Source organism: Cebus imitator, unplaced genomic scaffold (assembly GCF_001604975.1).
Source record: "Cebus imitator isolate Cc_AM_T3 unplaced genomic scaffold, Cebus_imitator-1.0 Scaffold303, whole genome shotgun sequence".
Classification (NCBI taxonomy): domain Eukaryota; kingdom Metazoa; phylum Chordata; class Mammalia; order Primates; family Cebidae; genus Cebus; species Cebus imitator.
This window is the reverse complement of record NW_016107618.1, coordinates 202,870-227,400: the sequence shown is the minus strand read 5'-3', so window position 1 is coordinate 227,400 and position 24,531 is coordinate 202,870. Positions and strand designations below refer to the sequence as shown.

Sequence of the window (24,531 nt, the reverse complement as noted above, 5' to 3'; positions counted from 1 at the left end):
GCACCCAGTTTATAGTCATATTTTGGACAAAGGTTGGCGAGACAGCAAAGGAGAAGGTTCCAGGCCCTAAATTAGATTGGTGCTTGGTGGCCGGGCATGGTGGCTCATGCCTGTAATCCCAGCACTTTGGGAGGCCGTGGAAAGGACACTTAACTTGGTGTAAGAAGACTCTGGTGTGAGTCCTGATGCCACACATTTTTACTGCATCCTCTTGAAAAGTCCACCTCATATCTCTGAATCTCACTTTCCTCATTTGTAAAATCATGATAATACTAGTAACAGTTATCCCACAGGGTCTTTGTCATGACAAAATGGGCCCACATACAGAAAGCACCTTATGCGGTACCTGGCACAAAGTAGGATTCCACTAATACTGGCTACTGCCTGCCCGCAAGCATGCATGTTTTGCCTATGTGAGCACACAAGTGAGCAGAATTATCAACCTGCACTCCACCACAAACAAGATGCCTGGACTGTGGATTCAAGAATTCCTTATGAAAATCACAACTTTGCTTAAGTTGAAATATTTCATTTGGTTGGGTGCACGGTTCATGCCTGTAATCCCACCACTTTGGGAGGCTGAGACGGGTAGACACCTGAGTTTGGGAGTTCAAGACTAGCCTAGGCAACATGGTAAAACTCTGTCTCTATCAAAAATACAAAACATTAGCCCGGGGGTGGTGGTGTGCACCTGTTGGTACCAGCTACTCGGAAGGCTGAGGTGGGAGGATCGTTTGAGCCTGAGAGGCAGAGAGGTTGCAGTGAGCTGATATTGGGCCACTGCACTCCAACCTGGATGACAGAGACCCTGGCTCGAAAAAAAAAAAAAAAAATTAACATATTTCACTAAAAAAAAGTTCCTAAAATACAGCTCTGGTCCACTGAAAAACAAAAAACAGACCCTATGTTTAATTTCCAGACCTAAAGCTTCTCTTATAATCCTCTTTTATTTTCATGTTCCTGCTCACTATCATCATCATTTTCAGAGTGTGGATAACAGGCAGACTGAAAAGAAAGAATCATTTCAGGTGTTGATTGTTAAAGATGGCCTGAAGACCAGCGGTTAAGAGCACTTAACCTCTCTGCCTCAGACCTGCTTTTCCTGTCTGATTCCAGATGGTGATGGCAGTGGCCTCACTGAGTTTCTAGGAGGACTGAATGAGAGAATGCATAAGGAGCATCTAGCACAGTACCAGCCTGGAGTAAGTGGTCTGTAAACCATAGCTACACAATTAGCAGTTAAACCGAACCTCTGTGCCAAACTGGTTTAGCCCCTTGTCTACAGGTTGCTTAGGAAAGCAGTTCTTATCTATTTGTCCATTTGGCACTTTGTACTAGAAGGCAGTTAAAACAGCTTATGGAAGTGTTTTGTTTATGTTAAAGTGTGCATACCAGGTCCAGGCGTGGAGGCTTACACCTGTAATCCCAGCACTTTGGGAGGCCAAGGCAGGTGGATCACCTGAGGTCAGGCGTTCACGACCAGCCTGATCAACATGGTGAAAACCTGTCTCTACTAAAAATACAAAAATGAGTCAGGTGTGGTGGTGTATGCCTGTAATCCCAGCTACTTGGGAGGCTGAGGCAGGATAACTGCTTGAACCTGGAAGGCGGAAGTTGCAGTGAGCCAAGATCACACCATTGCACTCCAGCCGGGGCAACAAGAGCGAAACTCCACCTCAAGAAAAAAAAAATGTACATATCAATACCAATGATTTTTGAAACAAATGAAAGCCCCATGAATTGTCTGAATTTTATATTTGGTTATCATTCGAGTAGTCTTCTCATCATACCAAATAACTAAGATTTGGTCACCCTGGGCTTGCAAACAAAGTAAAAACGGCAATAAACAAAATGAAAACCTGCAGAGTACAGGGACTTGATTTTGTACAAATGAAACCTTGTTTTGTCTCCTTCCTTTTGGTGAGAAAAATCATGTCCTTGCAATGAAACCAACAACCTGGTTTATTTTAAAGGAGTAGTCTTAAGTAGCATTTATGATTGTTACCACCGCTTTAAAGGGTTGTTGTTAAGCTGTGTGCAGCTTGGAATGACGCTTTGGCCTAATTCACCCTGGCCATGAAAGCCTTGGCGTTAATCACAGTGTCAGTTTCATTTCACATGACACATGTCCTTTGCCATTTCCACCCGTCCTTTAAACAGAAGTTGCAGCTTCAGTGCTTGTTACGGGCTGCCAAGGAGATCAAATCGCTGCCAGGAAAATTTTTAAGCCATTTCACGGATGCAGGAAGGGACATTCTTGAGGAACCTCCAAATCCTGGCAATTTTCCTACAGATTAAATGAACGTGATCTGATTCTGCTTATGCTAACAAGCAAGATGACTGAGGGACTGCAAGCTACAACTGAGCAGAAAAGGCTGCACACAGCTCACCGCTCCCAAGAAGAGCTGGCATTCTCAGACCAATCTAAGGAGAGCAATTATGATGGTACAAAAAATCCCAATTATATCATCTACAGAATAGTCAGAGATGTTTGGCTTTGGGAAGAACACATTCAGGGGTCATGTAAAGACTACTAAAGTGTCTGTAGGGCTACCATGTAAAACAGAGGCTGACATGGGACACAGGAAAGAAAGGCAGACAATTAGGGCCAAGGGCTGAATACAGGGAAACCCATTTGGGCTCAATATAAAGAACTTTCTGGGCTGGGCACGGTGGCTCACGCCTGTAATCCTAACATTTTGGGAGGCCAAGGTGGGCAGATCACCTGAGGTCAGGAGTTCAAAACTAGCCTGGCCAACATGGTAAAACCCCAGCTCTACAAAAATACAAAAATTAGCCAGGCATGATGGCAGGTGCCTGTAATATCAGCTACTCAGGAGGCTGAGGCGGGAGAATCGCTTGAACCCAGGAGTTGCATGCAGTGAGCCAAGATCACACCATTGTACTCCAGCCTGGGCGACTGAGCAAGACTCCGTCTCCAAAAAAAAAAAAGAACTTTCTAGTCATCAGAGCCCAGAAGCTAATTTTGTAACATCTGTTTCATTTGTCTGGACAGCTACCTTTGTGGATAATGTAAGCTCGACACCAATGGAGGTTCAATGAGCAGATGGAAGAGGAGGCTCAAGCTCTAAGAGGATTATTTGATTTTTAAAAAAAATAACAGCTTTGTTAATATATCATTTATATACAGAGAATTAACATATGTACTCCTTTATATATATTTACCCTTTTGAAGCAGATAATTCAGTGGCCTTTCAACCACTGAATATCACAAATATACAAAAAATTCTGTAACCATCGCCATCATCTAATTTTAGGACACTCACCTTAGAACATTTTCATCACACCACAATGAGATCTCATACCCATCAGCAGACACTCGTCATCACCCTCCCCAGCCCTAGGGAACCACTCATATACTTTCTATCTCTATGGATTTCCTGCATTTTGGACATTTCATATAAATGGGATCATATATTCTTTCACTTAGAATAGTGTCTACAATTCTCATCCATGTTGTAGCATATATCAGTACTTCATTCCTTTTTATTATCAAATAATAGGGACTCTGATTTTATAGGTCTCTTCCAACACTGAGATGTCATGCCCTAGGCTTAGGACTTCATTTTACTTCTTCCTTTCACATCAGAAAAGGGCTCCTGGGCGGGTGTGGTGGCTCACACCTGTAATCCCAGCACTTTGGGGGGCCAAGGTGGGTGAATCACCTGAGGTCAGGAGTTTGAGACCAGCCTAACATGGTGAAACCCCATCTCTAGTAAAAATACAAAAAAATTTGCTGGGTGCGATGGTGCATGCCTGTAATCCCAGCTACTTGGGAGGCTGAGGCCGGATAACCACTTGAACCTGGGAGGCGGAGGTTACATTGAGCTGAGATTGTGCTATTGCACTCCAGCCTGGGCATCAAGAGGGAAAATCCATCTCAAAGAAAAAAAAAAAAAAAGCGCTCCCTCATCTTCTCCATTGTGCAGAGTAATTTCAATTTTTACTATCATTTCAAATAACACTATCTTTAACTGTCCATAATGAGAAAACTGAAGGACAAATAAAGCAGCTATAAAACAGCAACCACTCGGTATACTATTTCCATAGCATTTCAATCCTTTTCAAAGCACTTTCCATTTCTTAGATTGCCAAAGCCATAGAGTGAGGCTGTTTAGATTTTGAGTTTCAAGTCATAACCCTGAGGCCAATGGCGAGGACCCATGGTTATTCGGATGAAGCAGCCTTTATCTGAGACGAAAATAACACCTTCTACTGCCCTCCTAAGTCTCAGGGCCCTGAGGCATAGATTTCTCCCACCTGCTTGGGATAATACTCACATATCATAGATGCAGTTTGGAGTGAAGGAGTGATTTGCCTTGTGTCCCAAGGAGGCACAGTACTTGGATACGTGGTTATAGGGCTCAGGCACATCAATGACCGTTTCTTCATCCAGGGAGAGGGTGTTCCCATTAAGGGCCCAGTCTCTGCTGTCAACCTGCAGAAAACAAGAAAGCTAGCTTTAGAGAGGAACTTTCTCCCCAAAGTTCAAAGGACATCTGAGATATTAACTCATTTATCTTTTTTAAAATTTTTTTTCTTTTTGAGACAGAGTCTCACTCCGTCTCCCAGGCTGGAGTGCAGTAGCGTGATCTAGGCTCACCGCAATCCCTGCCTCCTGTGTTTAAGTGATTCTTGTGCCTCACCCTTCCAAGTAGCTGGAACTACCGGTGTGTACCACCACGCCTGGCTAGTTTTCGTATTTTTAGTAGAGACGGGGTTTCACCATGTTGGCCAGGCTGGTCTCGAACTCCTGATCTCAGGTGATCTGCCCACCTCAGCCTCCCAAAGTGTTGGGATTACAGGTGTGAGCCACCACACTCAGTGAAAACTTCAAGGTTTGAGCAGTACAAAATGAAAAAACAAAACAAAACAAGGTATCTCTCCACACACTAAGAGTGCAAAGGACATGTGTGGTTAGTGCCAGGAAGCTCTACTATTTATTAATTTTTCCATGTTCTATATGGAAAAAAAAGGGATTTAAAATCCCTGATAGATACACACATAACTAGATAACTTTAATTAAATGTAGATAAAGATGAGGAGGCAAAGCAGTGCTCGGTGGCTCATTCCTGTAATGGTAGCACTTTGGGAGGCCAAGGCAGGTGGATCACGAGGTCAGGAGGTCAAGACCAGCCTGGCCAATATGGTGAAAACCCGTCTCTACTAAAAATACAAAATTTAAACCAGTTTAGAGAAGAATATACATAAAAAGAAAAAACAAAATACAAAATTTAGCCAGGCACAGTGGCGGGCGCCTGTAATCCCAGCTACTTGAGAGGCTGAGGCAGGAGAATTGCTTGAACCCAGGAGGTGGGGGTTCCAGTGAGCCGACTGCACTCTAGAGCCCCACTGCAGTCTAGCCTGAGCAACAGAGCCAGACTCCGTCTCAAAAAAANAAAAAAAAAAAAAAAAAAAAAAAGGAGGCAAAAGAAAAAACGAAGAACACAAATGGAACCAGAAACGTTAAGGGATGCAAGAATGTACTGTAGGGAGGTCCTCTGCCTTTGTTACAGGTGGGAAATCACTGTGATCAGCAGGCAGCCATCAATTACCCACGACAGGGCTTACTAACAGTGTAACTGTCATTCGTCCCTTCTCCAAACCATTCCTGACTGACTCACCCCAGGAGCTACTGATGACAGCAGTCCAGCCTTTTGGAGCCAACAGGATGACATTTTCATACAAAACTGTTGACTTTCAAGGTATACCATTTCCTCCATGGCTAAACTGTAATTGTGCCTTTATTCATATATGATATTCCCTCAAAAGATGTTTACTAAGCAGTATCATGTGCCAGGCACTATTCTAGGTGCAGGGGAAACAGCAGTGATCAAAAGTGGAAAAAAACCCTCGTGGATCTTAATATTCCAAAACCAGTCATATGATACTGAGTGTGGCACTTGGTACCATTGACCTCATGCTGCCATTAGTTGTGTATTTTTCTTATCTTCCAACAGAATATAAATTTCATCAGGGCAAGAAAGTGTCATGTTCATTTATGCAATAGAGCATAGTGAGGTTCAGCACAAAGCCAGATTCAGCTCTTTGAAATCCTACTTGAACTCTGCTATTTGCTGTATTTTTGATCTTAAGCAAGTTGTATAATCTCTCTAGGCTTCTGTTTCTCTATATGAAGTAAAATGAGTAAGTAAATAATATATCCATATCCTAAAGTTACCTTTCATGTGCTGAATTTCTCTGGATTGATGACAGAGGTCTGGTCTTTGCATGGGACACAGTCTGACAGACCACAGTGCAGTTTGAATACATCACCATCTGCTGGGTGTGCCTGTGCAACTGCTTTGAAAGTATAATAACCTGGCTGGGCACGGTGGCTCATGCCTGTAATCCCAGCACCTTGGGAGGTCGAGGCGGGCAGATCACCTGAGGTTGGGAATTCAAGACTAGCCTGACCAACATGGAGAAACGCTATCTCTACTAAAAATACAAAATTAGCTGGGCATGGTGGCTCATGCCTGTATTCCCAGCTACTCGGGAGGCTAAGACAGGGGAATCGCTTGAACCTGGGAGGTGGAAGTTGCAGTGACCCGAGATCGCACCATCGCACTCCAGCCTGGCAACAAGAGTGAAACTCTGTCCCAAAAAAAAAAAAAAAAAAAAAGAAAGTGTAATAACTTTATTATTTCACAGCATTTTCCCTCTTACTGTTCCATAGGAATAAACGCAAACATGAAGACATAAATGTGGAATATTAGCCATAAGCTTAAGTCCCATACATGTAATAGAAGTCAGGAAGGTGCATAAGCCGTGGAAAAAACATCAAACTTTTGCCCTTAGGCAGACACTTAGGGAAATTAATTGTAAAGTGAAGAAACAAAAACAAAAAACATATATGAAGTCTTTGAAACATATAAAAGATTATATCTTGAAGGCAGGAGGTGATTCAACTCTTTAATGTTTTTAATTCTTTTGGCAAAAGAACTTTTCCTGACAAAATGCAGGCTATAGTATGGTTTTTGCACAGAAAGATGTAGGGGGCCTTCCTATAAAGCACCCCAGCCAAGGCCATAAGTTAATTATTTGCAGAGTCTGACTGGATCTCACTTTTTTAGACTCTGCTATAGTCCAATATGCCAATTACTGTCTTGATGATATCACCCCACTCTCTACAAAACAGCTGTAGAACTTTAAAAAAATCATAATAAGGCTTAAAATGAAGAGGAGGAAAATGTCCAATCAATTTTACAAATAAGCCAATCTGTCTCTTTAAATTCCTAGTGAATACTATAACGTAAAGGGATTTGGTTGGAAGCAAAGCCCTTTAACCAACGCTTTCCACTGTCACCCCCACTCACCTCTTGGTGTGTAATCCGAACTCCATTATAAAAAGACATAACAGTATTAGGTCCCACTGCTACCTTTGAAAAAAGTCCTTCTCCAGCACTGGAAATCAGAGATTCAGCAACATATACCCTAAATTGAAAACAGAGTTGAATAGTGACCTTTTCAGTTTGATATGCCGTTCCTTACATCAACTGCCAAAATATCATTATAGCTGCTGAATCCAAAATGCCAATTTATAACTCAACTAAGAAGGGAAGGAGGAAGAAAAAGTTAAACCATAATATTTTGGCATTGGAAATTAAACAAATGGTAGTTATGTCTCTTTTAAGAGTGGTGTTTAAAATTTGCCTGCTAATATATAAATTATTATTATATTTTCATAAAGATAGTGCCTGATAAGAAGTCTTTTTTGGTGGATTTTTTTTTTTTTTCTTTTTTGGCAGAGTTTTGCTCTTGTTGCCCAGGCAGGAGTGCAATGGCTCGATCTTGGCTCACAGCAACTTTAGCCTCCTCATTCAAGCAATTCTCCTGCCTCAGCCTTCCCAAGTAGCTGGGATTACAGGCATGCACCATCACACCCAGCTAATTTTGTATTTTTAGTATAGGCATGGTTTCTCCCTGTTGGTCAGACTGGTCTCAAACTCCTGACCTCAGGATATCTGCCCACTTCGGCCTCCTAGAGTGCTGGGATTATAGGCATGAGCCACTGTGCCCAGCCTTTTTGGTAGAATTTTATGTTTTTAGTTGATGACCATTTTTCTGTCTTACTGGACAAGTAAACATTTTTTCAAAGTTAATTAAAGCTATACGTAAGTTTTCCAATGTCAGATAGGAGGGAAAGGGGGCTGCTTTAGTTAAGCCTCAAGATGAATCTTTTATATGAAAGAGTGACAAACAATAAGATATACCCAATAAAGCATTTCCCAGCAAAAGGGTTCATAACAGGGGTCAGTTAACTGTGGCCTGAGGGTCCAATCTAGCTGCTCTTCATTTTTGTAAGTCAAGTTTTATTGGGACACAGCTGCACCCATTTGTTTAGTATTGCCTATGACTGCTTTAGCTCTACAAAGGCAGAATTGAGTAGCTGCAACAGATATCATCTGGCTGGCAAAGCCTGAAATATTTACTTTGTGGCCCTTTACAGAAAAAGTTTGCCAACCACCGGTTTATAAGAAAACGGCACCCATAATTATGGAACTGGATTTAATCAGACACTGGGATGGAATGACCCTGCAGAAACCGATCATCTGTAACTTTAGTTACATGGCTCTTATGCTTGGTCAAGAACTGGAAGACTGATTTATTGTTTTCAGCTCTACTTCTTCCCTGTGATAGAATTATATACATCCTGCCATTTTTCCATGTGACCTTATGGTGCCTCCCTCAGGGTGGGTGGAGGATATATCCTGCCCTATTGACTTCTCACTTGGCCATGTGATCTGCTTGGCTGGTAGAACATGGGCAGAAGAGGCTGCAGGCAGGTCTCAGGTGTGAAGAGCCGGGTAAGTTTCTGCTGGCCTCCTCCAGACTTTCCACCGTCTCCACTAGAAGAGTATGCCCTAGGGGGCTGTTGCTCCCTGTTTCTCTCGTAAAGAAAACATGTGAAACAGACCTGAACCCAACCTGAAACCTGGAGTCTAGCCTAGGCCAGCTGAGCTTAGCTGATTCCAGTCAAAAGTGGCTGAACCTCAGCCAACCTACAGAACTATGAGTGTAAAACAAAATGTGTGATTCTGTAAACCACTGAGGGTTCTGTGGGCATCAGTATGCAGCACCATCACAACAATGATAACACAAAAGACTAACACGTATGGCTGCGGTCTTGTGTTTCGGAGCTAACAAAGAGGCTAAACCCTTCCCTTTGTAAGTGGGCCAGAGCCTCATGTCAAAAAAGAGTCCATTCATCATTGTGACATTGTGGGGTCAGCCCTGTCAGTTGAATCGGGGAAGAGGCCTATTTCTCAGATGGGAACAGAAACTGAATGGGAGGTAAGCCATGCTTACAAAAAGTGAGGCAAAGAGAAAAACAATTTCAGATAGTACGCTTACTCATAAACAGATCTGTTGCTAAGGGATAAGAAGAATCCCAGAGCGGGTACCAGAGAAAGCCACACCAAGACTCAAGAGCTAGAGTTTAGGCATCCTCATAAATAAGACATGAAGTGGAACAGGACGTGACCCTCTGGGAGTGGGCTTACAAACCAGAAACTTGTCATTTATAAGCTGGAATGTTTTTATGCCTCTTTTACTTTCTTTGTTTCACTCTTGTCTTCTTTTAGTGAAAAAAATAAACAGTCTTGTGTGCCAGAACACCTCAGCTGGACTGAGAAGAAATGGAAGCATCCTGTGTGCCCAGGCTACAGCCTTAAAGAGCATGAAATGCTCCCTTAGAGGGCCAGCATGTGACTACAGCACAGAGCTTAAGAAAGGGGATGCTTGGCCAGGACATACTGGCTGCCTGGCCCGACTGCTCTCTCTCTCTCTCTCTTTTTTTTTTTTTTTTTTTTACAGGTTCTTACTCTGTCACCCAGGCTGGAGTGCAGTGGTGAGATCTTGGCTCATCGCACCTCTGCCTCTCGGGTTGAAGCAATTCTTGTGTCTCAGCCTCCTGAGTAGCTGGGATTACAGGCACGTGCCATGATGCTCGGCTAATTTTGTATTTTTAGTAGAGACAGGGTTTCACCATGTTAGCCAGGCTGGTCTTGAACTCCTGACATCAAGTGATCCAGCTGCCTTGGCCTCCCAAAGTGCTGGGATTATAAGCATGAGCCACCGTGCTAGGCCTCAACTGCTCTTTCTACCTGGAGGTTTTACTCTAGGACTGACACACAAGCTGTTCTGTGATATATGGGTGGGGAAACTCTCTTACAGGGTCAGATTCTACAGAAGAATAAAAACGCTCTTCCCCAGAATACAGAAACATTTGTTTGAGAATTTGCAAAGGAAAAGGACACTTTAATGAGGAGCTTGGTCTGAGCTGGAACCCAGCCTGGGCAGTGAGCCACAGAGGCGCATGAGTTCCCACCACTAGGCTTATTTAACTTCACATAAACAGTGTGATTGAAACCACAAGGAGGAAGTTACCTTTCTGATTCATAAGGATCTGGAAGCAGAGCATTGGTAGAAATGCAAGATGAAGTTGACTTATCAAAGTGGTACACTGAATCTGAAAAGCAAACAAACATATCAGTACAGGTGCAGAGTTAGGGAAGGGCATTTATAATACTTCTCTCTATTCATGGGACAACGCAGAGTTAAAAAACCAAAAATCTTATTCAAGTTATACCAACTAGAATGCAATTCTTCAATTTAAATGGATACATTTTAGATTACGCTTCAGTTTTATTTTTAGGCCTTCATGAATAGCCATCAGAGCATATCTTAACATCCCAATCTGCTCTGAATTTTCCTTATTAAAATGATTTAAAGTATGCTTGGGACTCAAAAATGCTTTGTCATGAAATTTTGAGATCTCTCTGGTCAGATCAAATTGGATGATGGTTTTAAAATTTCTGGTGGTTTTCTTCATTACAGGTACAGTCTACAGAACCCAACACCTGAACCCTGGCAGTTCTCACCTTCAAGAAGAATACAATTCTCTCTCACTGGAATTAAGGAGAACAGTACTGCTTTTGATAAAGCATTAACAAAGTAATCTCATTTCTATTACAGTGGTTCAGAAGCCAATTAGCAATTTAGTCTAGAAACTAAGGCACACAACCGCGCTAGAACGAACACTGGCTCTCTGTGAAGGATTAGCGTTAGAGAATCCTGACAGAGCGCACTGAAGACACATGCTCTGAAGGCTGATAGGTAAGGAAACAAGATTTAGAACCAGAGGGCTTACTCCTGCAAAGCAAATGATTGTATACACTAAGGGACGACTCATAATCCCATTAAACAATTCTTCAGTAGTTACCAATGGTTAACTAGGTCCTCTTTCTGTTTGTTTGTGAGTGGCTTTTTTTGTACACCCAAAACCCAATGAACACCTCAAACTAAAAGTCAGAAACAAATCCAAATCAGTGAGTGTCTACAACAGAAATACACCATTTGAGTGTTTCAAAGATAATTCAGTTCTGGGAATTGGTCACACAGGGGGATGGAATGCTGACAAGCCAGATGGAGCCATGAGGAGCCCAGACATTGGCAAGAGCGGGAAGCTGCCATTGGAGGCCGGAGGGACAGAGGGCACGGTGGTGTTCCTGGAGCTCTGGAGCTGGGGTGGCTGGAACGAACCTGGGCCTTCGTCATGGGAGATGGAATCAGGAGGTGATGGGACCCCTGCTGGAGATGCTGGTTGACACAGAGAGGGCTTCTTCCTACTGCCTTCTCCTGCTTTGTCCCCAGGCCTCCCTTTGGGCAAATTCAGACAGAAGTCAGAGGCACAGGAGCCTGGAAAATGCAGGCCCCAAGAGGCAGCAGACTCTTGCAATAATAACGGACAGTGAAAGAAAGAGGAATGGATTGGATCTGACAGCCAAGTGTTAACAGACGACCATGTAATCCATGAAAAGAATTTAAAGAATCCGCCGCTACTTCTTTTCTCTTTTGAGATAGTCTTGCTCTGTCACCCAGGCTGGAGTGCAATGGCATGATCTCAGCTCACTGCAACCTCCGCCTCCCGGGTTCAAGCGATTCTCCTGCCTCAGCCTCCTGAGCAGCTGGGATTACAGGTGCCCACCACCATGCCCGACTAATTTTTGTATTTTCAGTAGAAACGGGGTTTCCCCATGTTGGCTAGGCTGGTCTCAAACTCCTGACCTCAAGTGATCCACCCGCCTTGGCCTCCCAAAGTGCTGGGATTACAGGTGTTGAGCTGCTGCACCCGGCCACCACTTTTTTTAAAGACCCAAACTTGCGCATGGAATATATGGTCTATTGAGTGGAAATTGTCCTATGAACTTCTATAGACTAAAACTTTCATCACAAATGTACTGAGTGCCAACTACAGGTACAACACTAGAGACCTCGTAGATTAAAAGAAAAAAAAAAAGGATTAACCTTTGTTACTGCTTTCAGGGAGTGCATATTACCTTCTCCAATGCCTGCTGTCCCTTCATCTGCTCCCTTAGACATGCCCAGGCTCCAGGCACATCCTTTGCTTTCACAGATTTTACACATCCTTTACTTTTCCTCCTTTCCTCTATAGCATGCTATACCCTTTGATAGAATTCATTCATTCACTTGACAAACATTAATTATGAAAGGTGAGTCAAGCCTGAAAGACTGAGTAGGAATTAGTCAAGGAAAGCAGTTTCTACTGGAGGAGGGCTGACCAGGTGAGAAGAAATTCCAGCCAGTGACATAGGTGAGAAACTCCACAGGAAGCAGGTGGAGAACTAGTAGTTTGTGGTTACAAAAACACACAGAGAAAGGGAGAGGCTGGTGAGGCAACAGGCCAAGGAGTGTTTTATGTGAGACATTTGCATCAATTTCTCTCCTTCCCCAACCATTGGACCCTATAGTCACATAACCCTGTACCTCCTAACTAACCCACTGGCTAGTCAACAGGTCAATAATTACAACTTATAGGGGTGGAAGAGAGGCAGAAACATGGCAGAACATTAGACTAAAGATCTGTGCATGAGATTTTCAGAGTGCCAGAGCAGCCATGATTCCTGGCCCTTGTGAGGCTCAAACTATTCAGCATTTCAAAATACTTCAGGCCTGCAGGAATCTTGCCAATAAATCCCCCCTTTCTTTTTTTGCCTTAAGTTAGTTTGAAGTAAGTGTTTATTATTTGCAAGCAGAAGTTTTGTTGTTGTTGTTGTTTGGGTTTTCTTTGAGACAGAGTCTCAATCTGTTGCCCAGGTTGGAGTGCAGTGGTACCATCTTGGCTCACTGCAACCTCCGCTTCCCAGGTTCAAGCGGTTTTTGTGCCTCAACCTCCCAAGTAGCTGGGACTATAGGCACGCACCACCACAGCCAGCTAAAGCGACCAGAAATGCTAAAAAATAAAAAATAATTCCCTTGAGAATGCTCACTCTCAAAATCTATTTTTTTTTTTTTTTTAAGACAGGGTCTCACTCCTCTTGCCCAGGCAGTACAGTGGTATGATCTGAGCTCACTGCAGCCTTGACTTCCTGAGCTCAAGTGATCCTCCCACCTCAGCTTCCTAAGTAGCTGAGGTTATAGGCACACGTCACCATGCCCAGCTAATTTTTTATTTTATTTTATTTTAGTAGAGACAGGATTTTATCATGCTGATCTCGAAATTCTGGGCTCAAGTGATCCACCTGCCTCAGCCTCCCAAAGTGCTATGATTACAGTCATGAGGCACCAGGACCGGCCTACTGTTTCTTATTTATAGCAAGAAGAATGTAATAACAGTAACTTTCATTATGGTATTTTATGGTAGGTGCTTATATCCATATTTGATAATGAAGAAACAGGTTCTGAAAGAATAAATAACTTCCCCAAGGATAATATAGTACATGTTAGAGCTGGGTCTGAAATTAGGTGATTCTTAAATTCAGGCACCTGCCACTACAAATGCTGACACTTCTCAAGTTTTAAAATTGTCATCACCAATTGGGATCCTCCCCTGTTCTTAATCTCATTTCTAAAAATTATAACAGTGTCTCCTTTCAGAACATAGATTAAGGGTATAGATATCAGAGTTTGTAGTTCAAAGATTACAGCTTCCTTTTTTTTTTTTTTAATAAACTTTTCATTTTGGAATAATTTCAAATACAAGACATGCATCACTTCCTGATGGGGACATATTCTGAGATATGTGTCATGAAGCGAGTTGGTCATTATGCGAACATCATAGAGTGTACTCACACAAACTTAGATGGTATAGCCTACTACACACCTAGGCTATTAATAAATGCTACAGCCTATTGCTCCTAGGCTCCAAACCTGTACAGCATGTTACTATAGGGAATACTGTAGGCAACAGTAACCTAATGGTAAGGATTTGAGTATCTACACATATCTATCCATAGAAAAGATACAGTAAAAATATAGTATAATCTTAGCTGGGTGCAGTAGTTTATGGCTGTAATCCCAGTGCTATGCAACTCTGAGAGAGGAGGATTGCTTGAGGCCAGGAGTTTGAAACCAGCCTGAGCAACACAGCAAGACCCTGTTTCTACAGAAAAAAAAAATTATAAATATTTAGCTGGGCATTGTGGTGCGTGCCTGTAGTCTTAGCTACTAGAGAGGCTGAGGCAGGAGGACTGCTTGAGCCCAGGAGCTGAAGGCTGCAGTGAGCTATGATAACACCAGTACACTCCAGTCCAGGCAACAGAGTGAGATCCTGTCTCTTAAAAATAAAATAAAATAAAAACAAAAATATGGTTTAATCTTATGATACCACAGTTGTTATGGGCCTATGACTGTATACAGAAAAGTCGCAAAGACAGCAAGGAGCATTCTCACTGTTTATCCTAATGTTAACTTCTTACAGTGCATGGTACATTTCTCAAAATTAAGAAGCCAACACAGATACATTACTATGTACTAAACTCTAGACTTAATTTAGATTTTACCAGTTTTTCCACTAATGTCCTTTTTCTCTTCCAGGATCCAATCCAGAATCCCACATTGCATTTAGACTGTCTCCATTTTTAACTTAAAAAAACAAAAAAGACATTTAAAGCAACCCAAATTGGACCTAAATATAAATGCTAAATTTTCCACTTTTGGACAATCTTCCTTTGGAGATTCTTCTTCAGATCCCAAATAACTAAATACTATTTAAGCCTATTAATATCTAGATTTATTATCTTTTCTTTTTTTTTTCTCCCTGTAACAAAACCTGGATCAGAAATACATGCATATATTGTTTTCAAGGAATCAGACCAATTCAAATAGCTTTCTTAAGCTGTGCCACTCAAAATGCAAACTCTTGATTTTTCTTTGTATGTTTTCCTGTTTTTTCCAGATTTTCTATACTTAGTAATTTTATATTCAGAAAAAATGTTTAGTGTGACATGTTGTACTTCTAAAAAGAAAAAAAAATCCTTTTTAAAATATGGATTCCATTGGGTTCACTCATAACACAGAGTATGTGCTCCATGGAAGATGTTGGGCTCTGTAGATATGCCAGTAATATGCATTTATATTTTCCAGTCACAGCTCAGGCTTGTCAAGTTTACAGTTTACAGATCTACTTGATTTGGTTCTTTATTATCACAGTGCAGTTTTTTGGAGAGAGAATCATTTGAAATCAATTGAATTACTGCTATCATTTCTTTATTCCCTCCCTATATGAGAATTATATACCTATGCCCTTTGTGACGTGCCTTTCCAATATCTCCCACTAATGTGTATCGTGTAATTTCTCTGTCTCACTGATGTCTGGCTTGGCCACGTGACTTGCTTTGACGAGTGAAAAGCGGGTGAAAGTGGCACCATGTCAGTTCCAAGGTGAGGTTTCAAAAGGCATACAGTTATCAGCTTATGCTCTTACACTTCTATGATCCACTGTGGGAAAATCTTGCCCCACATTGCCACTGTCCCTTCAGACTAGGCTCCAGAATTAAGACAGAGAGAGCTGACTCCAACCTGACCAGAAGCCTCAAGTCCAGTCTAGCCCCCCAAGCCCAGCCTCAGCCAGCTGGGGCACAGCTGCTCAGTAGAGCTGTGGTTGCTGTTGTAAACCACTGGGAAGTTGCAGTGTCTGCTATGCAATAAAATCTGACTAATACATGATTAAAGAGAACTATACAGAGAGGAAAAGAAAAGAAGCTTCTTTCAAATCAGCCCTAACAACCTGCTTTGGAATTGGAGCAACCCATCTGAAGCAGATTCAACTTACTTCCAGGCATCAGTTCAAAGTGAGGTCTCCCTTCTTCAGTGGACATAAGGGTGGCCAATTTGCCTTCTATCATCTCTCCATCAATAAATTTCCCATAAAGTGCGGTCCTCTCATCAGGGTACACATAGGCTATCTTCTCTCCAGTCATCTCCCCATCTTCATTTACTTCTCCTACCAGGCTTCCTCCATCCTGATGGGAGAAACCAAAAACCAGAAAATATTATATATAGTATGTCTAGGACATGAGTTCCAAGAAATTTCTCTTTTGCACTCCCATTATTAATACAGCACCAATAGGGATATTAACAGTTTAGGAACCCAGGGCTTTTCACATGGGTAAGAAAAACATGATGCACAGCTCCTCATCCAGCTTCATACAAATATATTGCTAGAAAGTCATATGCATTTGGGGCACGTAGGCCTGATTTACAGAGCGGGAGATTCAGTTGCAGTTTGTAATGCAGGACAAGTTATTGATACTCTATCTTGGTTTGCCCTCTAAGAAACAAAGTTTCTTTGATATTTGTAACATCAGTTACCAACATTTAAAGGAAATGTAACTAAATGTTATTTTTGGCCAAAATCAAATATGATGAAGATCTGTTGCAGGACACTCTTACCCATTATTCATATGATTTCCCTTCTTAATGTTAAATTTTGGATTTCTAGTGTGTTAAGAAAATCTTCAGTTCAAATGTGCTTAAGAATTAATTTAGTTTACACGAGTAAAGAGGGCTGACTGCACTTTATTAGAGACAAACAAAGGACGTCTGGACACTGACTTTCTGAGACTCTTATACTATCATCTTTTTTGGAATTAGAAGGAAAAGTGTAAAAAGAGCAACTAAATTCCACTCCCATCTCAATTCTTTCTTCCCACTCTATTTCCTGTTCCCTTTTGCCTCCTTTTAACAGAGAAGCCCACTTAGTTTCATGCTTAACACTTTCATTTACTTCATTCCTAAGGGTCATTGAGTATTTTAGGGAAGAGGCTATTATATAATTCTGTATCTTGATAAGTGGTAGGGACACAGTAGGTGATTCATAAGTGCTTTTTAGATTGAACTGGATTACCAAAAAGTAATGAATAATTTCATCTAGGATGGCAGAAATGTTTCTTTATTTTTCCATCCAGAAGGTCCTCATGGTAGAACTCTGAAAATTTAAGACCTTTGTGGGTTTGATACAACAACAGTAATGCTGTGACATCTTTTAACAGTTTAGTTAATTTCCCCAACTCAAAGATCTAGGAACAGCTAGCCACTGAAAGTCAGTCATGTAGGATGACTTTTGAGTGATCCCAAAAGCTGCCTTTTTTTTTTTTTTTTTTTTTTTTTTTTAATATTTTTTTTTTTTTTTTTTTTTTTTTTTTTTTTTTTTTTTTTTTTGCCCTTGGAGGAAAAGGGCTATAAATTAAAAAATGAATCATGGCACTTGCATAGATAGAAAAATACTTAGAAGCATTTTTCATGATTAGAAAGTGCCCTAGGGATCAGGGCCCAGTGGCTCACGCCTGTAGTCCCAGCACTTTGGGAGGCCGAGGAGGGCAGATAATGAGGTCAAGAGATTGAGACCATCCTGGCCAACATAGTGAAACACCGTCTCTGCTAAAATATAAAAATTAGTTGGGCGTGGTGGCGCGCATCTGTAGTCCCAGTTACCCGGGAGGCTGAGGCAGGAGAATTGCTTGAATCTGGGAGGTGGAGGTTGCAGTGAGCCGAGATCGCACCACTGCACTCCAACCTGGCGCCTCGTTAAAGAGCAAGACTCTGTCTCAAAAAAAAAAAAAAAAAAAGTGCACTAGGGATATATTCATTGCTTTCTTCTCTTCAAGTTAATTCTTAATAATTGAGTATAAATGGAGATGATACTTCCTGCAAGATCTGCCTTCAGGCTTTTAGTGATGATTATTCAGTGGAAGGGTGAAAGAGCATTTGTGCTTCTTATATGCCATGACTAACATAAGCCAACATTACTATTTATTTAAAACAAAAGTCTGTCTTTCTAGGGTCTCACACCTTTCCCCTTAAATGTTTAAATTTCTGGTTTCAGAGGGAGTGGATTTATTTGTCCAGAATGATAAAGTAGAAATTCTTCATTTATTTCCAAAAGGAGTTATATATTTTAATTAAAAACTTTATATAAAAAACTTTCTCAAGGTAAATTTTTGAAAGAAATAATCTGTTCTTAGAGTGAGCTTACAAATACAGAACACAGGGAAAATCATCATTTTTTTTCTCCCCTTGTTTCTGCTTTAGCCTGTTACAGAAATTTCCTCATCTGCTGTATCAGGGAGTGTGGGGGAGAAACGGCTTTCTCTCCTCTGCTGACTGGTTCCTCCCCGTGGGGAGAGAAATCATTCATTTGAATGGTGAGCAGCCAGGGTCTGACACTTACTGACACCCATTTCTCTACTGGGTGGGGGTTGAGAGGACAAAGACTGCTTTTTTTGCTCACCAATTCTCCTTCCTAAGGCAGAGTTTTCTTTGGGATTTAATAAGATAATCAAGGCTAAAGATGAAAATGTAGGTATATTTTTGGTTTTCAAAATGCAAACACATTGAGTGAGGCCAATCCATTCACCAATCTCAGTGCATCTTTTATCCCATCTAGGGACTTTCATTGACTATAGTCACAAGTAAAATGATAGGTAGTAGGAGAATCTGGTAATCCACCACTTTGCCTCTTTCCTATACCCATCTCTATGTAGGGAGTTCCACTTCCCCTGACTTCAAGATACACTGTCACGTGAGCAGCGCCCCAGCACTGGGCAGCAAGCTGCTCACCCTGGCTACTCACGAGGCCAGGTTTCAGTCCTCCTACACTGGGCAGCATCTCCACCACTTCCCATCCTTCTGCTCGTCTTCTCCTATGCAGTACATGTTACCACTTTTGATCTATCACAGATCCCACCAAGAGGACATTTAAATGCTTTAGCAATTCTCAGAAAATGTTTTACAATATTCTTTTCTTATGCCCTATTCCTAGATTATAACTTATTTTTTAAGAACAATAATGTGTAAGTGAATTTAGGTGGGGTTACTTTTCCTGTTATATATGGAATTGATCATTTATTTTTATTAGCACTTTTTAATCATAAGGTTTTGGAGTAAAAAAAAATGTATTTTGGCCAGGCGTGGTGGCTCATGCATGTAATCCCAGCACTTTGGGAGCCGAGGCAGGGAAATCATCTGAGGTCAGGAGTTTGAGATCAGCCTGGCCAAAATGGTGAAACTCCATCTCAACTAAAAATACAAAAAATTAGCCAGGCATGGTGGTGTGTTCCTGTAATCTCAGCTACTTGGGAGGCTGAGGCAGGAGAATCACTTGAAACCAGGTGGCGGAGGTTGCAGTGAGCTGAGATGGCACCACTGCACTCCATCCTGGGCAACAGAGTAAGACTTCGTCTCAAAACAAAACAAAACAAAAAAGTATTTTGACTTAAGTTATGAACAAAATAAAATACTAAGTAAAATACTTTCTGGCCAGGCACAGTAGCTCATGCCTGTAATTTCAGCATTTCAGGAGGCCAAGGCAGGTGGATTGCTTGAGCCCAGGAGTTTAAGACCAGCCTGGGCAATATGGAGGAACTGTGTCTCTAAAAAAAAAAAAAACGCACAAAAGAACATCAGCCAGGTGTGGTGGCACATGCCTGTAATCCCAGCTACTCAGGAGGCCGAAGTGGGAAGATGGCTTGAGTCTGGGAGGCGGAGCTTGTAGTGAGCCAAGATCATGTCACTGCACTCCAGCCTGGCAACAGAGCAAGACCCTGTCTCAGTAAACAAACAAACAAACAAACAAAATAAAATAAAAATAGAAATGTTTTCTAATGTTTATTTTCTGAAACATTTTCTGGAAATTCACTAACAATAGAGAGACATTTGAAACGCAAACAAACATTAGAGCATTAGTTTCTAACCATGGGTTCTGCCATATCTTTTTACCTTAATAGACTCCAGAAATATCATAAAATGCTGTTAAATACTCAACGGTAAGTTAATTTTAACCACTTCAATTTAAGCAATGTAAACCATAAACCACCTTAAAAAGTAGTTAGTGGAATTGTAAAATCAAGTAACACAATTCAGTAAGCTCCCACACATTAAACATTGCTGGACTGGTTTTTGCATATGAGAAACAAGGAATAAAACTAATAGCAACAATGAAATTTTCTCCATCTCCTATGTGCCAAAAGAATTTAAAGCAATACATTTTGCCTTTATTAGTGATACAATAAAACCAATTTGCCCCAATTTGTTTTAATCATGATTAATTACTCCTTTCCAAAACAACAGTGAAAAATAATTAATAATGAATTCAAGAGCCAACAATCTAAGCCAATTAGATTGTTACAATCTAAGTAACAGTGAGAGGGCATGCCTTATAAACTCTTGGCATCAGCTATGGTGACTCTCAGGTTTCACAGCTCACAAGTTCTAACACAGAATACATTTTACTCTTCATTGTGAAGAGTCACAATATGTTACTTTCCAGCAGAGTGAACAGTCACAAGACTTACTGGGTAATATATCCAGCACACTCCATGCCGAATGTTATCTTTATACTGCCCCTTGAAGATCAGTCTCCCATCCGTGTCGTATTCCTGGGCTGGACCGTTCAGCTCTCCGTCTACATACGTGCCCTGGAGAACGCCCCCATCTTCATAAGTGTAAACTCCCTGGCCCTGCAGGGCATCATCCACATAATACCCCTCCAGGGTGCTGTGAGGAAAGGAAGAACAAAAAGGAATAGTCAGACCATGACTGAGTCTCTTAAAAGAAAGGCTCATATCCAAGGAACTGATGCCCAGCTGTGTTAACCCTGACATGGATTCAGTGCATCCTCCTGAATTACCATCGACCGCTAGGAAAAGATGCTTCAGGGACGCAGAAAGACTGAGGAGAAAGACGGAGATTTAATACCTAATCTCACGGTTCCCAGAAATCCTTTTACTCTGCTGCGGAAAACAGAGAAGAAAAAAGCTACTGATGGAAACTGAGAACAAGTTCACTTGAATATGTTTCCAGTCAACAGAAATTCTGGTGTTACTCGTTCCACACACAAACCATTCATGTCTAATTTCCCTCAAGAGAGGTCCAGAATTCACTGGTAGTTCTCAAGGGTCTTTCAGATGGCTTGTATATATTAATCTCTAATGGTACAAATGTGGCTTAAAGTATGTGAATGTCTACATATTTGTTTCAAATCACGAATGTATTGTTTATCAGAGACAGTCATAATTGGTATCCAAATGAAATTTCTTCCATCTCCTCGGAAGACATATGGGGATTTATTTAAGTAGTTCTATGTATGTATGTATATCTATGTATGTATATGTGTATATATATATGTGTGTGTGTGTGTGTGTGTATACATATACATACCTACATGATCATGGCCAGTAGGGGCAAGTAAGGAAGACTGCAGGCTCAATCCTGCTAATATCATTAGCACCCTGATAGATTGAGACCCATGGTCCCACACCAGAAGAAAGCTGCTCACAGGGGTGCTTGTGGTGATTTTACCAGTGCCTCTCCCTCTCTCTCCTCATAGTACACATTTGGAAGTTCAGAAACGTGTTTTCATTGTTAGCCTCCGAAAGGCCCTATGCAATGAAACTAACTTTACCCCAAATCCCCCTTAAGTACTAAAATTTGGAATAGGGAGAGACCAATTCGATTTTTTAAAAAATTTAAAATGTAAGAAAATTTAGAAACAAAGACAGCTTGATTATTTTAACATATGCAGATAGCATTTATTCATTAATTCAACTAGTAAACTTTTTTTTTTTTTCTGAGACAGGATTTTACTCTGTCACCCAGGCTGGAGTGTAGTTGCATAATCAAGGCTCACTGCAGCCTCGACCTCCTGGGGCTCAAGCCATCGTCCCACCTCAGTCTCCAGAGTAGCTGGGACCACAGTTATGTACCACCACACCTGGTTAATTTTTGTATTTTTTGTAGAGATGAGGCTTTGTCATGTTATTTAGGGTGGTCTTGAACTCCTGGGCTCAAGGCCTCCCAAAGTGCTGGGATTTCAGGTGTGAGCCACCACACCCAGTCACAACTAGTCAACATTTTAGTGTGCCTTCTCAGTAGTAAGCATTGTGTGAGGCTTTAGAGGGGATGATGAACAAAACAAACACAATGGTATAGGAGACACTGGCAAGACACACTGTAAACTGGAGCAGATGGAGGCAAAGTGGGCCATGGGGACTTAGGTGGCTGCACCTGAATCTGCCTGGTCAAGTCTTGACTTATTTTAATGAATAACGGTGAATGATCTATAATTATTAAATGAAAAGCACATTCTAAATAACAATAGCTTCTGGTTACATGGTAATTACACTATTTGTAGTCTCTCAAGGAGATAAATAAATTTCTTTCAGTTTTGTTTGTACTATCGATGACAAATAGATTTCCTAAATTCATGAAGAGAATAAAGTGCACTTTAGCATTGCTCTTACACAAATAAGTCAAAATTCTAAAACAGTGAGGTTGGAAGTAATGAGATTCAAATGTCATTAGACTCTTTCAATTAAAAAAAATCCTTGGTGAAGGGTGCAAATCGAGTGACATAATGATATAGTTTAGTGCAAAAAGACTATTCATTTATCTTCATTTTTAGGATTGCCAGGTAAAATACAGGATGCCAGCTAAGTTTGAATTTCAGATAAACAATAAATAATTTTTTAGTTTATGTGTGTCCCAAATATTGAATGGGACATAATTATACTTACTTTTTGTTGAGCAAATTCCAATTTAACTGGGTGTCCTGGATTTAACTAGGTTTTTATTTGCTTATCCTGGCAACCCTATTGACTTTGGCTTCACAGCAGCATTCAAAATGTTCCTGTGTGTGTTTGGGTAGCATTAGTCCTGACAGATTAGTCTGCCAATATTTCTCGGGGTTATGATCAAATCTACAAGGCATAGGTCTTGCAAATCAGACAAAAAACAATATGGACTTGCACATACTTCCCCCAACTGTATTCTGTGGCTTGTCCTATCCTCCTTTACCCATAGAGCCCATCTTCATATATCTATCAGAGTACTAGGGACAAACTGCTATTTCCCTCTTAGCCCAACTGACTCAAGGTACACAAATGCAAATTCTTAAGGCATTGGAAAGCAAATCTTACTGTGTTTTTTCAGCCATCTGCCTGAGGCCACAGCTTAGCTTTCTTGGCAACTTTTAATAGCAACTTGGATGAAATCTGATGACAAAAGGGGGCATATTATACACATAAACTGGGTTCTCCAGGGTGATAACAGTGATGTCTTTAAAATCCTCAGTCATTGGGGAAATAAAATATAAGTTTATTAGAATGGCATCCAAGACACTACCTTTCTCTGTAACTGCTTCTTCCAGAGGAGGCTGGCAAACCATGGCCTGCTGAGTGTTTTTGTAAATAAAGTTTTACTGGAACAAAGCCATGCATGTTCCTTTCTATATCATCTATGGCTGCTTTCCTACTACAACAGCAGTGTTGAATCACTACAGCAGAGACCGTATGTGGCCCACAGAGGCTTGATTTTACTCTCACCACATAAAGAAAAAGTTTGCTGATCCTTGCTCTAAAAAGCTCTGCTCATATTGAAAATTTACTCACTGACCTTTATATAGCTTAGCTTCCACACTATATTTTTCCTTGGTTTCTGTAAAACATAAGTGAGCAAGCTTTTTAAATCCTTAAGATCAGCCAGGGGAAAAAAAAGTTATTACTTTTTTTCTTTTATTTTTTCTTCGTTGAAAACAAAAATAATTGTGGGATAATAATGAATATTCTGAAATCTCTGGCATTTTTCTATTCAAAAAAGAAAGAAGCCACCCGGCATGGTGGCTTATGCCTGTAATCCCAGCACATTGGGAGGCTGAGGGAGGTGAATCACTTGAGGCCAGGAGTTTAAGACTAGCCTGGACAATATGGTGAAACCCCAGCTCTACTTAATATATAAAAATTAGCCGGGGGGTGATAGTGCATGCTTGTAATCCCAGCTACTTGGAAGGGTGAGGCACGAGAATCGCTTGAACCCAGGAGGCAGAGGTTGTGGTGAGCTGAAATCGTGCCACTGCACTCCAGCCTGGGTGACAGAGCCAGACTCTGACTCAAAAAACAAAAAACAAAACAAAACCAAAAAAACAGACCAAGCATGGTGGTTCACACTTGTAATCCCAGTCTTTTGGAGGCTGAGGCAGGAGGATGACCTGAGGTCAGGAGTTTGAAACCATCCTGGCCAACATGACGAAACCTCATCTCTACTAAAAATACAAAAATTAGCCGGGCATGGTGGCAGGTGCCTGTAATCCAAGCTACTTGAAAGGCTGAGGCACAAGAATCGCTTGACTCCAGGAACAGAGGTTGCAGTGAGCCGATATCACACCACTGTACTCTAGCCTGGGTAACAGAGTGAGACTTCATCTCAAAAAAA

The 24,531-nt window shown here is 41.2% G+C and overlaps 1 protein-coding gene across 1 annotated transcript in view; it reads right to left on the bottom strand.

The window, feature by feature from the left end:
- The window catches only part of SETD7 (SET domain containing 7, histone lysine methyltransferase), a 52,959-nt gene that overhangs the window by 7,557 nt on the left and 20,871 nt on the right, over positions 1–24,531 (bottom strand). The window contains exons 3-7 of the mRNA XM_017502862.2: positions 20,619–20,820; positions 16,100–16,289; positions 10,414–10,495; positions 7,341–7,458; positions 4,302–4,459 (exon numbers count right to left, since the gene is read on the bottom strand). Of these exons, the coding sequence (XP_017358351.1) occupies positions 4,302–4,459; positions 7,341–7,458; positions 10,414–10,495; positions 16,100–16,289; positions 20,619–20,820 (750 nt within the window). The remainder of the gene's footprint in view (positions 1–4,301; positions 4,460–7,340; positions 7,459–10,413; positions 10,496–16,099; positions 16,290–20,618; positions 20,821–24,531) is intronic.